This window comes from Antedon bifida, chromosome 9 (assembly GCF_963402885.1).
Source record: "Antedon bifida chromosome 9, ecAntBifi1.1, whole genome shotgun sequence".
Classification (NCBI taxonomy): domain Eukaryota; kingdom Metazoa; phylum Echinodermata; class Crinoidea; order Comatulida; family Antedonidae; genus Antedon; species Antedon bifida.
The window spans coordinates 3,526,518-3,542,928 of NC_136234.1; the positions used below are offsets into that span (position 1 = coordinate 3,526,518).

Here is a 16,411-nt window from a genome sequence, read left to right on the forward strand (position 1 = left end):
TCTTCTCTACTATAGCTACCTAGCCAGCTAGAGGGCGTGTATTACTCACGTACGTACATAATACTACTACTGCTACTCTAAAGTAGTAGAGGAGGCCTAGCATCGCTAGGCTTGAGATAGAACTAAATAAAGGCTAAACAAGTACTGGCCTTGACCTACTACTAGGCCTGGCCTATTCAAACAAACTAATGCATGTATGTTCGTATTTATTAACACCTATGCATTTTACTTTCCTTTTTATTTACCTAAACTTTATGGAAACCTCTCCTACTTGGCAGCTTTTTCCGTTTTAAAATTAACGTATGGCGTGCCAATAGTGCCTCTGAGTAGTTGTGACTATGTTTATACGCGATTTAAATGATTTGCGCAATTCGAAGCCAAATAGTCAATTTGAAACAGCACAGTAATAGAACTTGTTATGCGTACATACGTTCATAAACATTATAAACATATCAATGCAACGAATTTTAATTAATTAATACCAATAAAAATAAAGCAGTACAAATGACACAAATGACGCGCCATATGTTGTGTTATTGATGGCAGGATTGAAAACAAAATGGCAGCGCCCATAAACTTCGCATGGAACACGTTTAATCACGAATATCCCTCTAATTCCGGCTTAACGATTTGGAAGAAAATATGTTATGATAGTTAGTATATGAATAATTATCAATTGAAATATATAACACTTATTTTGTGTGTACCTAGGCCCAAGGACAAGGTACCTGGTAGTTGTACTACTACTCTCTAGCTATTAGGGCCGGCTAGGGCTAGGCCCTTTGTAGGCTAGGCCTAGTATGCCTTTATTTAGTCAGCTAGGCCTCTATGCCAATAGAGGACCATGAGAGACACATCTTAGACTGGGCTGGTCAAACTTAACTTCTTGTAACAGTTATGTAAGCAGGACATTTGTTCCACCTTTTTTTTAATATATTTTATTTTAATTAATATATTTACTAATAAATTACAGTTACTAAATACTAGCTAGGCCCCTAGTAAATTTACCTTTATGTTTATTTGGCCTAATTAAATTTAATATATGATATACTTTATTTTATAAGTGCAAAATTGGTTTCTATTTTCAGGCCATTTCAAGAATACTTTGGTTAAAATGCTTAACGAAGGATGTATGTTTTTGGAACCGGCATTCAACGTGTGTTTGTTAGCCGAGTCTTGCACGCTACGACGACTTCTTTACAAACTTCAAAATCAACAGAAACACTGGAAATGGTTCAGTCTACTTGGAAAGGTGAAACAGCATACATAAGGAAGAATTTGTCAATTAATATCTCTCATCTGACTCATGTTTCTAAATAAGGACCATACTTTAATGTTAACTTCAACAGAAAATGGTCTCTTATTAAAAGTACCCATTTTTAAATGTCTTTTATTTATAATGCTTAAGCTCTGTCTACACTATCAAACTAGTTTGACAAAAAAGTGTGATGTGCACAAATATGGTAATGATATTCCCAAATATGGTAGTGATATGACATCATGTCCATATATGAGTACATCACATTTTTTTGTCACATAAAGTTGTAGACAGAGCTTTACAATTTAATATTTCAGATTCAAAAGTGCTTAGAAAGAGCACTTCAAATGAATTTATCAAATCTATTTAAGACAATTCTTTCGCTTTGTGAAACGTAAGTATATAATCAACAGGACTCTCTTTTATGCAAGCCTCACATTTTGTAAGAGCAGCAGAGCTACTAGTACTATGAATGTTCTTAATAAATCCATAAGAAAATTATATTACAGTAGGCCTACAACTTGAAATATCAAATTGATGATATACAAACTAATCTTAGATACAAATAAATATTGTCACATAAACATAAAGAATTACCAGCTTTATGTTCCAATAAAAATAATAAAACATTGGTTTTTTTTTCAGTGGAAAGAACATCAAAGATATGGAACAAGTTCCAAGTGCAACTTGTACCAAGTTCCTGTTGGAAAAACTAGTTGGACTATCTAAACTATGCAGCCACATCTTGCAGCTTAGTGAGCAAACATTTGTGTATCCTTCAGATAAGAAAGATACTGATCTACAACTGTGCCAGAAAAATGATAAATTATTTTACATTACAAATATAAAGTAGTGTAATCATTCAAAACTGTTAAAATTCTTAACTTTTTAATTAGCTTGATTGTTGGAAATCTTCGCATTGGTCAATTCGTAGCTCAGAATATATTCTTCGTAGCTCTCATCAGTAGAATATGGTATGAGTGTACACTTCATTGCTAAAGCTATTCATTACTTATTGGCAATCAATGCATTGTATGCCCATAAAAAGATAGGTTTTTATGTTTTAAAATAGAAAGAAAAAACATGTTTGGAAACTTCATTGAATTTCTCAAATTCAAAACATGATTGACAAGACAGACATTTTTTTTGGTGACTTTGCACAATGTTGTACTTCTCTCTTTAACAGGGTTCTTGTGAAAGGTGTTTTAGTCAAACTTTTTTCATGGTACAAAGTGCTGAGAAATTTCGGCTTAAGCGACGAGAAATCTGAATATTATACAGTGAGTCATTAATTCATAAAATAAAAACATATTAAATATATTCCTGTTCACACAGGTAATGTCATTAGAATTGTGTAATGAAATCATCCATCTTTCCAACAAACTGATTGGTCCTCTAGTTCCCATAATGTGTGTCGTTATAGTTCATGTTATGACATCATCTGTATTATAAGGAACCTGCATTTTACATCCTTGTATCTCCTTTGGTCTTGCACAATGTGTAAAATAAAGGTTCCATTGTGCTCCATTTGTTTCTTTAGATATTTAAAGAATTACCTCATTGTTTATCGAAATGGGTGGAATTGGATGCTTCTTCTCTCAAAGACAGAAGGTAAAGTTTATTCTAAATACAATCAAGTCTCCCAATAGCGGACTCTCTGAAAACCAGACACTCCCCCAATACCAGACTTCTACCATTAAAAACGCATTCCGAATACCAGACTTCCCAAAAAAAACAGACATATTTGGCCAACCCAAGATGTCCAGTATTGGGAGAGTTGCCTTTATTGTGGACAGATACACTAGTGTAGACTACGTCAGTTACTTAATGCACATGATAGAAATGTCATGGGCCTAAAGCTTGGTTCCCACTAGGTCGCACTGCAAGTAATTTAACCAATCGCAACATGTGATCATCCACAACTGGTACTTGTGATTGGTCAACTCACTTTCATTGCTGAAGACAACCTTACAACAATCTGCTTTAGTTATATCATGGAGGTATAAAAAATATTTTTATACCTCCATGGTTATATCATATCTCTATTCCATTTCACAGTAAACAAATTAGTGAGAAAACAAAGAAAGACACACTCAGCAAAATGTTCGGAAGTTTGCAGAAACCACCAGGGAATCTTGATCTTGTTCAGCAAGACTTAAGAAAAGAAGATGATTTACACGTGGCAATGGAAGCATGTAGTGAGATGGACATCGGAGGTAAGTAAACCGTTTTTTAATATAAAAAGTTTTAATACAAAAGTATATTCAGTGTAGCCCAATTGACACTAGACATACCAATATACCAAGTATTTATATTCTCTGTCTAATATTTAGAGCCAATTACAAAAGAAGACGATGACATTAGCATTCATAAAAAGAAGAAAAAGAAAAAAAAACGACTGTTGTGTGACGACGAAGCTGCCACTAGTAAAGCAGAAACCCAACAAGACGAAAATGATAAGACAGGTACAAAATGGAGGTTGCAATGTTAAAGTCTTTCCTTTAGGCCCTGATTCCAATTTCTACTCTCATTGTCTTTTAGTTGGTTGGTCAAAATCCACATTTTTTAGGTAAAACAATCTTGCCAAATAGGTGATATTTGCTAATCTACAAAACATGACATAAACACTATACTGTACATACATTGTATTTTTTCAGGAGTAACTTCCATAGAAGATGTAGGAGATGTGATTCCAAGAAAGAAAAAGAAAAAAAAGCACAGGGCAAAGATTGATGAAGATGATACCACTGATGATTTGAGTACTAAAGTGCAAATAACGGAAGAAGCACATGAACAGTCTATAAATGATGATGAGGAAGGTTTGCGAAAAGAAAAAAGGAAAAAGAAGAAGAAAGTTAGAGAGGAAGTTAGTACAAGTAGTGTGGAAGTTGAAATGGAAGAAAATGAGGAAAATGAGAAAGTTAAGAAGAAAATAAAAAACAAATGTGATGATACTAATGCAAAAGAAATGATGGACAAACCAGATATAATTAAAGAAGTAGACATGCCTGTTGATAATCAGAGCAATGAGGAAGGTGAGAAAAAGAAGAAAAAGAGGAAAAGGCATGAACATGTTGAAACTGAAAATGAAAACATAAATGAACAAGTAGTTCAAGAGGAGGTCAAAGGTGATAACACTAAACAAATAGAAGGTGAAAGGAAAATTAAGAAAAAGAAGAAAAAAGAAGCAATATATTTAGAAAGCGAAGAGTATTGTGATACAGTTGATACACTAAAAGAAAGTGACAATGCAGATAAGAAAGTTGGTAAGAAAGTTAAAAAGAAAAAGAGCAAACATGTTGAAGAAATCATAATTGTTGAGAATAACATTAAAAAAAGAAAACATAAGAAAGATGATGAAACGCTAGGTAAAACATCTGGAATTACAACTCAAAAAATACCGAGCAGTGAAACACATGATAGAACTGATGAGGATGAGTTAGATGATATATTTTCATGTCTACAATAATGCATGGCTGATGGTCAGTTAAAACTGTTTGAATCCTAAACAAGCAGATAAACTCCGCAATCCACTGTACATCTCTTCTAATATGTAACAAGGATGCATACAGAAAGACAATACAGTAGCACCAGTGGCGTAATCCAGAGGCCTAAGGCTCCTGGTTTAGTAACCCTAAGTGGCCCCGAGCGTTTTCGACATAGCTAAGAATGAGAGAACTAGAGGCTAACATGTAATAATACCTGGAGGTTATCGTGATAAATGCTGGATTGAAATTTAGTTTGGTTGAAGGCCTTACTCTAAGGCTGGACTGGGTTTGCTTGGCAACCTCCTTTGACCATGGTCAGTTGTTGAGACTTTGCAACTGCAAGGAAAGGTGTAAAATGATAAGTTAACAAATGAAATAAAACTCCATTTAATAAAATTTTAATTTTATTTTAAAATTTCTTTTATTTGTCAGCAAAATAATACTTCTATTTAACGATTTATATTTTTACATTATGATTATTTTACCACATAATAAAAATATGATGAATCAATTGTTTTAATAAATTTACAGAATAAAATTAATATAACTTATTTATTTTTGTGCAGTTTTACTGTTACTTTACAGCGATTAGTTTTTATTTTTTGGATCAACTTTTCTTATAATGGAATGTTCGTACATACAGTAACAGTTGATAGTATACATTATATACAGTCAATGGCCGAGGATAAATAAAAGAAATAAAATGTGGTTTGATGAAAATATATTGTAATGAGGTAAGTGATTCCAAACTTCATTGTGACCTTTCACATAAATAGGTAGCCCATTCACTCAAATAAGACACTTTGATGGAAGATTTCAGATGTTGGAGATCTCGGAAAACCATCAGTTTTGGGCGATCCCCTAACTAACCCCCCCCCCCCCCCAGGAATATTTGGAAAAAGGAATCAAATTTGCAATCAACACATTTTAAACTTAAGTGGGGCATGCAATACTAGATTAGTTTGTTTAAAAAACCTTCAGCCTAGTCTGGCAAGCATAATTTTGTTTAAAATAATATTTAATATACATATTGTCATACATATGACAATTTAATTTTATATTACTATAATTTAAAATATATATATATACGTTTTCAATAGTACTAAAAATGAATTATATAAAATATTGTTTAGTCTAAATGATAGCTTTTTGTCTGTGTATCTTTACAATGAATTTAGGAATTTTTCTTGATATTGCGCAATCACTAACGTTAAATTAAGAAGCGAAACTTTATTAGTTTGAAGCCTAGACTGAATGTTTTTAAGAAACTTACATTTTTTATTTACAAATTGCTGAAGAACCAATTCGAAATTCACAGAAGAATTGAATAGGTGCACACATACTTTTACAGACAGATGTTTTGTTTTTAAAGGCATACTACAGTGAATTGATATATAACAAGTTCATACTGTAGTACTGTATAAAGCGCTGTCTACACTATCAAACTAGTTTGACAAAAAAAAGTGTGATGTGCTCAAATATGGTATTGATATGACATCATCATGTCCATATATGGGCACATCACATTTTTTTGTTTCTAAGTTTGATAGTGTAGACATAGTATAAGCCTGTTCTCAGTTATAAGTCCACTCCTGAATGCTTGACAATGTTTGTATTCAAGTGGGGTGGGCTTACAACTGAGTCCGTACAGTTACTTATGAAAGATATGGTAATCGAGTGAAAAACTCCTTGGAAATACTGTTCTCCTAAGTTTCTTTGGATGACAATAACATTTTCACAGCCTGAAAAAATAAGAATAAAATGTGATAGAAAAAAAACAATTGTGGAACTCACTCCAAAAGTATAAAATGATTTATACAATCAAGCCATGCGTGGAAATATACCTATAACAACGATAACAATATAGGTACAATTTAGTTCCTCAATTCTAAATTTAAATTGGTAAGTGAGGTATGTGAGTTTATAAGACATTTGTACATTTATGTAATATTTGGTGAAAAAATTGGACTATCTTTTTCCCACTTCCTATAGCCGATACATTTAACTGTGTAATCGTAACGGCTTGAAATAAAATAATGTAGCCCATTGTTTTTGTCCACCACACCTTTACCTTTTGCAATGCTACAATCCACGCCATAGATTGCTTTTTGGAATTATCATCGGGCACTTTCAGAATGACTTCTTTGCTGTCGTCTAGGTATTTATATTTCAAGACGGCTGCTTTTGGCATGAAACCTGTGAAGAATATTAATATTTTATAATAAACTGAGAAATATGCTTTTATATATAGGGGTGGGCTGCTTTTCAGGTTTCTGTTTTTGTGATAGTTGAATTGACTTTCCTGTATAAATAGTTCTCTCTGGGGCCTTGGTGTATTGTACCACCTACACCATGATGCTTGAGGGTTGGCCTGATGCCTAAAAGGCACTTGAATATGATCCTTAAGAGTACTTGTACGAACACTGTATGCAAGTAAATGTCTGCAATAATTGTGTTTTGTGGTACCAAAATCACATTTTATATTCCTGGGTACATTTTACTATAATGCTGCATGCAGAAGTTATTACCATGGTAAATTCTAAATGGGCTATAATAGGGATGAACAGTACTAACAATGTCCTGTTACTGTGCAAACACACCATCCAAAAACAAACAATATTTACTAATAAACATCATACATTATTTACAATCAATGTACATTTATTCACGAGCAATAGCACCAAGTGCAACAAAGCAAACAAAATGAGAATTACAAACAAATTTTTCTGAATTATTCAAACAAATACACATAAATATATTGTTTGAAAAAACTTACCAAAATATACATACAGTAATCAAAATGCCGCCAGTAATGAAAGTAGAGTTTAATAATAAACAATTGACAGTTCACTGTTACAATATATTAGTAAGGGCGTGTGGCACAGTCTGTTAGGCATTGGACCTTTGATCACGGACGGATTAGGTCGTTGGATTGTTTGTTTCTTTAGGAAATGCAATTTACCAAAGTTTGCTTCTCTCCACCCACAAGTAAATGCGTACCTGGTAGTGGTACAGTTAAACACAATTGATTACTACTAGCTGCAACATTATGGAAGCTGTCCATACATATTTTATCCAAAAATTACCAAGGTAATAATGTGAAGCACTTAGAAGCTGAGCATTAAGCGAGCAATATTAAGCCTTGTCTACAATATCAAAAATGTGGTGTGCCCAAATATGGTAGTGATATGCTCAAATACGGTAGTGATATGACATCATATGTCCATATATGGGCACATCACATTTTGTTGTCACATAAAGTTTGATTGATAGTGTACACAGGGCTTAATATTTACATATTGTTATCAACATTACATCATGCTATTAAATAATCAGCTAAAATCTATATCACATATTTTTTCACTATCCATCATTTATTAATGAAAAAATCATATAAAACAATGCTACTATCTCACCATGTGAAGTATCACCCGTGGTTTCAATGTGCAGATTTTGTATGTTGATGACGTCCACTGGGTCGTAAACCCACCTGCTCGTCTTTGTTGACTCTCGATCAGGTTTCTCTTCATTGAACATTATCGTTCTACAAAAAGATGAAGAATTTTATTTATCTGTTTTTGTATTATCTCAGAGCAAACATAATTTCTATGTATATTTTATCTGCGAATGATAATACAGTAAATGGAAATAATTTTCCACTGATAAATGAATGAAAAGATTGTAAATTTACAATAACGATGTGTACACAAATTATGCCATGCTAGGTTAATTTTATGAGCCTCTAAATAGGATAATAATTGTATAACAATTAACATGGAGTAGCTTTGCATCAGGGAGTAGAGTAAGTGTTCTTCTCAGCTTCTTCCCTTTAGGAGCAAACTTTATTGTTGAAGGCTATAACTAGCTTTAGCGTTTGCAATGGTCATGCATACAGTGGGTGCTGCATATACGGTTACATTTCTTATTTTTATTAATTAATTTTTTTTTTTTAATTAATTTTTTTTTTAAATCTAGCACTATTATTTGTAACTTGAAAAATAATGGAAAAACCCTGTTTTCAATGTACAGTACCCTATAAATACGGTTATTAGAAATTCATAATTTCAAAAAAATATTCTGATGTCAGTAACGGTTTTCTATTTTTAGATTTATTGACTGCTTTACGAGTATGAATTACGAAGTGACAACCTAAATTAACTGGCAAGGACCATCACACTGTAAATTAAATTTTAAGATCATCTTCATTTTACAGTAATTTATACTAAAAATTAGGTAAATTATGACAGAAATGTATTTAACAGATCTTGACCTTTACAAGGAGATTAACTTAATCCCTTTAAGTTAAATAAACATGTTTACATGTCTGAGGAGCTGATGAGGGCAGTATATACATTGAACAATGACACTACTATCAGTACAGCTAAAAGTTTATATTATGTTACAGCTATGTCATTTTCGGATGATAAGGAAAGCATTGTTAAATTTCACCTTTGTAATGTACTGTAGGCCTACAGAACAAAAAAAAAACTATATTTAAAAAAACAAATGCAAAATGATTGTTCTGTGAATATAATAATATTCTGGATTTATAAATATTTGGTTTGAAATATGATTGCAAAAGTACACACTGGGTATTCAATGGTATTGAGCCTACTACAGAAACTTGAGACATGACAACCAGGTATGTTTTTTTCAAAGTATTATACCAACGGGATTGTACAAGACCGAGTCATGGACGTTTGGTTGGACATGGACAAAATGAGAGAAAACTCACCTGTGGTTAGCGGTGAGCTTGACGTACGTCACAACGTTATTTTCGTCAGCATCAACAGCTGATAAAATGAAGAAACTTCCAGTAATCAGACACTTCAGATGCTTGTCATAAAATTCATTTTCTTTTTTCGTGACAACAGAACATTCAGAACACATACGGACGGGGTCAACAAAGTTCATCCGAGGAAGACCGACTTTACTAGCACAGCAGACATTGCAGAAACAAAGGCCACATCGTCGACAATGATGCTAAATGAAAAAACATAGCTCTGCTTTAAAGCTTTGTTTCTGCTAACAAATAAATTACTACTGTGTGCCAGGGCTCGAAATTCACCATAGCATACTAGCTAGCAAGTGGATTTTTCATATTGTTTTGTTGTTTTTATATAGTGTATTTAGGCAAATCATAAGCAAATTCATTCACTATCATAAAGGTGGCAATCCTGTTCACAAGACAAATAACACAAGATGCTCTACATAAACAAAGTCTTATTACAAGTCTTTGTGAGTGGAGTTAATTGTTAATAGAAAAATCCTGAGACTGACAGAACTTGAACCAAGGACTGTTAGCCAAGCATCATAAACCACCAAGCCACAACTCCACTGTAATTGATATTGAAACATTTTAAAAGTAGTTTTTAAATATCATACAATTGATAGTCTGCTAGTTAGCTTTTTAATTTTTCAAGTTAGATTTGCGAAGTTTGTTTTAATTTCGAGCCATGTGGTCATATTATTTTATGAGACAACTTTAGAAATCCTTACCCTTCTCTTCATTAAGTCAAATTTTGAATGGCACTTTATACACTCTTGAGACTAAAAAAAAAGAAAAAGAAATATTTAATAGCAATTTATTATTAGGCTAGTCTTAGTTATGCACTTTGTCAATTGTATGGCCCACTAGTATACGACCCCTGGGAGAGGTGCGTCATGGATGCATCATTTACAAATCATTATTGACGCAGGGGTGCTCAAAAAACCTAAATGGTACACAACATCAATGAACAATGGTGTGTCAATGTACATCACTTTACCACCCACAATATCATAAACATGATCACAGTGCGTCAAAATGGGTGCGTCATGGTCACCTAAAGGCAAGTCATATTTTTGACACACAGACAGGTGCGTTATGGTATCACACACAAATATATATATATATATATATATAGTGGGTCACACAATTGGCAAGTTCATTAGCACTTAGTTAGCTAACACTTACAGTAATAGAGGCGTTAAGTTAATTAATACTATAAAAGTAAATACACCCTGCCTCCAGTCCCCTCCCTCCACCCCTCTCTGCTGCCCTCCTCCTGTCTATTTAAAATTAATAGGATTCCATATTCATATTGGATTAACTGCTAGGCCTCCCCTTTATTGCCTCGTTTGTTACTCAGCTCACCAACCGTAGGGCTAGGTCCAAACAGACCCTACTAGCCTAGGCCCTACAGTAGGCCTAGATGGGATTTAGCTAGACCTAGGCTATAGTACTACTGTACTAGCCTAGCTAGGCCGCCTGATTGGGTTGGGTGGGCCCAGCAGGCAGGCCTAGTCCTAGCCTAGCTATTTGGCCTCCTACCTAGCCTAGACTTTACTGACAACTTGCACACCCACCTGCATATCTGGTACCCATGGTGGCTCTAAAAGTTGAAAGGGACTATTGTCCTTCTCCTCAATACTTATCATACGTAATCCACTCTTACTTTTGACAAGCTGTTTTCCTGAATCTGAAGCCATTCTTGTTTTTCCGTCCGTCACGTCTTATCATCTCTGCTGCTGCTGATGATCCTCGAGAGAGGAGGCTAGCATGCAAGCTCATTAAAAAGTTATTGTGCATGGTGGCGCTGTCTGTTTTTTTACATGAGTTTTGAACAACTCTTTTAAGAAAAATTCGGGGATTTTTTTCATTATATACCTGATTTGTCGCATCATGGATTTTCCCCCTCTATTTTTCCTCTATGGTCGCATCTAAAGTAGCAATTTTTGTTGTTGTAAACATGGCCGGTCATAAACTATACATTTTTCATTAAACTAATTAAAGATAGGATTAACAATATAAATCTCCATGAACAGTAACGAATAAGATACAATATTATTTGTAATAATAAATAATATTTATTTCCATTCTATTGTTAATATTATAAAATATTCCCGTACAGTACACCTGGAAGGAATTAGAATTGTGAATAACATATCTTAAAATAAACTTTAAATCTTTTTTTAATGTTTTTGTAAATAATATATAATAATAGATCGAATAAATAAACGAGGTGTTTGGCGTTCTCTATCAATTACAATAGTAGACATGGGACACCTCCTCTATTCAGAAAGAAACCCTATTTAAGAGGACATTTTCCCCATAAAGAAAGAGGGGATAATATGGTTTTACCACTACAACCTACCAAGCCTTATTTTAGGGACAACCCTATTAGGGGATATTTTGTTGGGTCTCCCGAGGCTCTCCTTATTGTTGTCCCATTACAACTTTGTTATTAATACAGTATCTTCAATAAAAACTGCCTTCTTCTTTTATACGTTGTTTATTAGTAACACTTGTGGAATGGGCGAGTACGATTGACATGCTCTACGGCCATCGACAGCCACAGATGCAGAGTCAAATTGTTCTTTTTCTACAAACGAAAAACGGTAAAATGATTTCTAAATGGTATATACAATATTGAATTGAACTGGTATTAATCACTCCACTACCATGAATGAATATCGGTATAAGTTAATATCAAAATGGTAAAAAGACAAACCTCGTCGACTTGAGCATACTACCACAAACACGATGGCTGTGACGACACCACTGAACGACATTATTGCTATGTATAGACAAATGAACCAACTCCACTCTATAAAACAACGGAAACAATAAGAACCACATGATCAAATTTATTTCGAAATATCTACCAATACCAATATTGTTAAATTTACGGAGACTTACTTTGCTGTTGTTTACCGACTGTCACCTGCGTTCCTTGAGATTCAATGAAATCTAGTTTATTAGACGCAATACATTGATACGTTCCTTCCTCCGACTCAGTTATCGATTTAATCTGTAAAACTGACTGGCTTCCATATTGCATAATATTGGTGCTATTTAGGCCATTTGTTAGTGGTGTTCCATTTTTAACCCATTGAATATTAGTCTCTGGATATCCACTACTAGCACAGTACAGTTCTACCAGTCTACCACCAACTTTGTTAATTTTTGGCGGTGGTTGATTAATAAGATTTGGTTTAACAGCATCTGAAATAGAGGGGAATTATTCAGTAACAAGTTCATTAAGTGATGATATAAAGTTTGCAGTACACCACGTATATTAGTTCTGAAAAGATGAGTTTCTCGACGTTTCGATCAATAAGCTTGAATCGTCCTCAGGAGTGAGTTCATTAAGAAAAGAAATAATCATTTTATTTATAATAATAAAGAAATACTTAATTTACCATGTACAGACACGTGAATGCTGTTATAGCCCGGAATTTCTGTATAATCAAAATCCTCGGTGTTTGCCACGCACGTGTACGTATTCTCGTCCATTTTGCTGGCCTTCGTGATAGTGAAACGTATAAACCACTCCTTAGCCTCATTCCCACTCTCTGAATAGACAAAATAAGTAGGCGTGCCCCGGTCAGGCGCTTGCTCACTCGTGTAACATTTTTCACCCGCCGTTCCATTACACCACCACATACGAATTTTATAGTGGGGGTCCTGTAAAAGAAAATTATACAATAAAATGTCACAAATTTGATACGTTTTGTTATAGTCTTTGTAATATTATCTGAGGTTTAATTAGGAAATCATTTATCACTATTGGTAGAACCCAGAGCCCCCTCCGGGGACCCGATAAAGTCCCCTCTTAATAGGGTATCCCCTGTGGGTTGGTCGTAGTGAAAACACATTTATTGCCATAATTCGTTTTATGGGAAAAGTAAGTTCCCATACTGTATGTAGGACGCGACGCAAGGACGTAGACGCAATGCAAGCGAGTTGAACAATGACATTTTTAGCGCACGACAGTTCGAATAATCTATTGCCTACGATTGGTCAATTACTTTCGTTGCGTCATAGTGGGAACCAAGTATATAAAAGGGTGCCGATCCTACTATATTTCAATTCAATCAGTATAATAGGCCTATACTATTTATTTGATAAAGTATAGTGTAAAATTATACATACCGGTCCAAGTTGTTTAGACACACGACATTCAAAAGTTACATTTTCTCCTTTAATTAACTGTATTTCTTTTTTTTGTGTTTTGATCGTGGGACATAGAGATTTTAAAAATTGACCATCATACCATTCTTTCGGACAGAAACAAGGTAATTTTGGTTGAAGCGGTGAATATTCTATAAAAAAAAGAGTATTTTTCAAACGTATCATGATCGCATCATACTTCGCCATTATTATTAACAAAAAAACAGACCCAAAGGTAAATCAATATAAAAAAATAACAGTCTACAGAGAAATACATAAATATAATGGAGAAAAATAATATAAGATGAAAATTACAAATAATTTAAAGTAGCGATAATATAATTGGCGGCAAAAAAAAACAATGGTTGTGTGTAAAAACTTAACAGTCATGCGCAATAGACGAGTAAGTACATGCCCTGCCGTGTGACTTTATCTTGAAGCTCTGTCTACACTATCAAACTTTATGTGACAAAAAAATGTGATGTGCCCAAATATGGTTGTGATTTGCCCAAATATGGTAGTGATATGATATCATCATGTCCATATGCACATCACATTTTTTGTCACATAAAGTTTTATTATAGGCCTATAATCCATCAAAGTATTTAAAAAAAATATTGTGTATTTATTAGTATATTACCTGATTTCTTATTACAATAATCATCTTGTGAGAAAGATTTGATAATTTCAATACCACTAACTGTAGAGCCATTAAACACTACCACCAATAACATAATCGTACAGCTGTAGACCGGTTTCATTTTAGCACCAACTCCATTAAAGTCTGCAACGGATATTATGTTGAAATACTGTAACCATGAATAATACAAGTGATTAAACAAAAACCGCAGGTATTTTCAGTTTTCGGAATTTCCCCTAAAGTTGAGTTGAGTCATAGGCCTACCGGAAAGAACAGTTTCCTTGTTTTTGTCATAGGAGGTTACGGAACAGTGGCATTGTCACAAGACACATTTCACGAGGTATGTATATATTGGAGGTCGCAGGTTCAAATCCAATTCGAGTCCCAATCCCTTACCACGTAGGCTACTCAATCATCAAATGCCTACAGAATATTTTACATATATGATTTTTAATTGCGAAGTATAATTTAAATGATTTGTCACCAGAGAATTAAAATTCACCATCAATGGTAATCCCCCAATGGTCAGGCTAGTAATGGTGGCAGTGGGTTCGATTCCAGCCCCAGAGCAACCATATTATTGTCAATATACGTTACGAATAATCGGTACTTACGTCAGTGTGACAGCTTGTTAGACCAAACAAGTGATAAATGCACCGGATCTGTCATCAAAGTATCTTCCAAATCCTTAATTATTATTTACAAAAGTTCAACATTATTTGTATAACAATGGTTTTTGGACATGAACCTTGCTGATAAATTATGTTTGCGTACAATATTTGTCATGTTAAAATAATGCAATGTCGTGTTCAAGGTATTGTTGTTATAAATGTTCTGTTTAGTGTCATACCTTTATAAGGGCGTGTGGCGCTGTGTGTTGGACGTTCGACTACTGATCGTTAGACCGAGGTTCGAATCCAACTCTCGCCGCATTGCTTGTATCCTTAGGCAAGATACTTTACTTACGTTTGCCTCTCTCCACCCAGGTGTATAAATGGGTACCCGGTTAGATCAAGACACAACTTTGCGCTGATTACTAGCTGCATATATGGGAGTATGTTTCCATAGGTGTTTGATCAGGAAATGACTGGGGTAATAATGTTCAGCGCATTGAGAGCTTGCTTATATGCGCTATATAAGAATGAACTATTAATATTATTATTATTATATACCTTTGCGTCAGGTTATGATACAAAGTCCAAGTTTCTTTATTCATAATTGTTTTGTATATTAGCATAATTCCTCATATTATCTTCGAGCATGCGCGCATTAAATGTTGTTTCTTTTGTATTTGGTAAGCCTAACATTATTAGTAATAATAATGAACATTGATTCGGATAAAAGAAAACATATAAATTCACCATGGCAAAACAGAAAGCAAAATCTTAAATGAACAGTTTAACAATTGACATTATCATACCGATATCTCTATGATCGTACATCTGTTATAACATTTGTAATTACAACTCTCTGCTGTATTCAATGGCTACTCAGCTATGCTTTTCAATGGGCCTATTTCGACTCGGGGAATTTCCAAACGCGCAACTCCAAACCACACTCCGGATAAATGAAACAAAAGGCTTTTATATTTCGGTTTATTTTATATTATTTTTTTTTATGAGAACGAACTTGTGCTTAATTTCGAAGGCTATTCAAGGGTAGGGGTATATCAGTTATAAAAACACATACCACAAACACAACGTAAGCAAAATGCCAAACAATATACAATATTCTAAATAATTCCTCCTCGGTTTATTAATTCAATTCATAAATATAGTCCGATATTTTTACAAGAAACAATAAGGATGCTAATATACAATGTGAATTCCACGTCATGCTTGAGCGGTTCCTGAAGGGGATTCCCCTTTCAAAGTGGAAGTCAATGTATTATTTCTTTTGATATCTGCCGGTTTCAGCTTACATTTTGCATTAACGTCTTGTGACCGGCATCACGAGTATTCGGCACCCACCCATGGGACATCATCTTAACTGCAAAACTTCTTTCGAAATTCCTGTTAATATTATTGCATAACACTTTCTAATTTCTTAAGAAATCCGGGAGTTGAAAATTCAAATAGGCCTACAATGGC

General features: G+C 34.0%; 3 protein-coding genes across 6 annotated transcripts; 1 reads left to right on the forward strand and 2 right to left on the reverse strand.

Annotated features, from left to right (window-relative positions):
- The first annotated feature begins 63 nt into the window (after positions 1-63).
- On the forward strand, positions 64-5,102 carry LOC144852545 (uncharacterized). 2 transcript variants are annotated; one of them, XM_078710430.1, is made up of 10 exons: positions 64-194; positions 1,089-1,252; positions 1,576-1,652; positions 1,904-2,029; positions 2,155-2,232; positions 2,445-2,538; positions 2,799-2,869; positions 3,317-3,474; positions 3,592-3,723; positions 3,916-5,102. In XM_078710430.1, the coding sequence occupies exons 2-10, from the start codon at positions 1,115-1,117 to the stop codon at positions 4,725-4,727; spliced, it is 1,686 nt and encodes a 561-aa protein (XP_078566556.1). In that variant the 5' UTR covers positions 64-194; positions 1,089-1,114; the 3' UTR covers positions 4,728-5,102. The 2 variants fall into 2 exon arrangements, with proteins under 2 accessions (XP_078566556.1, XP_078566555.1); XM_078710429.1 differs by lacking the exon at positions 64-194 and adding an exon at positions 477-653.
- A 57-nt stretch (positions 5,103-5,159) lies between these two features.
- On the reverse strand, positions 5,160-11,245 carry LOC144852565 (zinc finger FYVE domain-containing protein 21-like). Of its 2 annotated transcripts, none has more exons than XM_078710460.1 (6): positions 11,095-11,245; positions 10,246-10,296; positions 9,482-9,729; positions 8,163-8,290; positions 6,818-6,924; positions 5,160-6,488 (listed from the first exon to the last, which is right to left on the reverse strand). In XM_078710460.1, the coding sequence occupies exons 1-6, from the start codon at positions 11,215-11,217 to the stop codon at positions 6,453-6,455; spliced, it is 693 nt and encodes a 230-aa protein (XP_078566586.1). In that variant the 5' UTR covers positions 11,218-11,245; the 3' UTR covers positions 5,160-6,452. The 2 variants fall into 2 exon arrangements, with proteins under 2 accessions (XP_078566586.1, XP_078566585.1); XM_078710459.1 differs by having other exon boundaries at positions 6,818-6,942.
- A 467-nt stretch (positions 11,246-11,712) lies between these two features.
- Positions 11,713-14,490, reverse strand: LOC144852013 (synaptogenesis protein syg-1-like). 2 transcript variants are annotated; one of them, XM_078709688.1, is made up of 6 exons: positions 14,322-14,490; positions 13,664-13,833; positions 12,931-13,195; positions 12,428-12,733; positions 12,240-12,335; positions 11,713-12,110 (listed from the first exon to the last, which is right to left on the reverse strand). In XM_078709688.1, the coding sequence occupies exons 1-6, from the start codon at positions 14,440-14,442 to the stop codon at positions 12,010-12,012; spliced, it is 1,059 nt and encodes a 352-aa protein (XP_078565814.1). In that variant the 5' UTR covers positions 14,443-14,490; the 3' UTR covers positions 11,713-12,009. The 2 variants fall into 2 exon arrangements, with proteins under 2 accessions (XP_078565814.1, XP_078565815.1); XM_078709689.1 differs by having other exon boundaries at positions 12,010-12,101; positions 12,234-12,335.
- Positions 14,491-16,411: the final 1,921 nt, after the last annotated feature.

Excerpts from the sequence above, each read along its gene's own strand:
- LOC144852545 (XM_078710429.1), top strand. The coding sequence starts at position 560 with ATGGCAGCGCCCATAAACTTCGCATGGAACACGTTTAATCACGAATAT. Across the intron at positions 1,253-1,575 it reads GGTTCAGTCTACTTGGAAAG|ATTCAAAAGTGCTTAGAAAG; the intron begins GTGAAACAGCAT and ends TTAATATTTCAG. Across the intron at positions 2,870-3,316 it reads TCTTCTCTCAAAGACAGAAG|TAAACAAATTAGTGAGAAAA; the intron begins GTAAAGTTTATT and ends TCCATTTCACAG.
- LOC144852565 (XM_078710459.1), bottom strand. The coding sequence starts at position 11,217 with ATGGCTTCAGATTCAGGAAAACAGCTTGTCAAAAGTAAGAGTGGATTA. Across the intron at positions 9,730-10,245 it reads TTGACTTAATGAAGAGAAGG|CATCATTGTCGACGATGTGG; the intron begins GTAAGGATTTCT and ends TTTTTCATTTAG. Across the intron at positions 6,943-8,162 it reads CACGGGTGATACTTCACATG|GTTTCATGCCAAAAGCAGCC; the intron begins GTGAGATAGTAG and ends TATTCTTCACAG.
- LOC144852013 (XM_078709688.1), bottom strand. The coding sequence starts at position 14,442 with ATGAAACCGGTCTACAGCTGTACGATTATGTTATTGGTGGTAGTGTTT. Across the intron at positions 13,834-14,321 it reads TTATTGTAATAAGAAATCAG|AATATTCACCGCTTCAACCA; the intron begins GTAATATACTAA and ends TTTTTTTTATAG. Across the intron at positions 13,196-13,663 it reads TGTCTAAACAACTTGGACCG|GACCCCCACTATAAAATTCG; the intron begins GTATGTATAATT and ends TTTCTTTTACAG.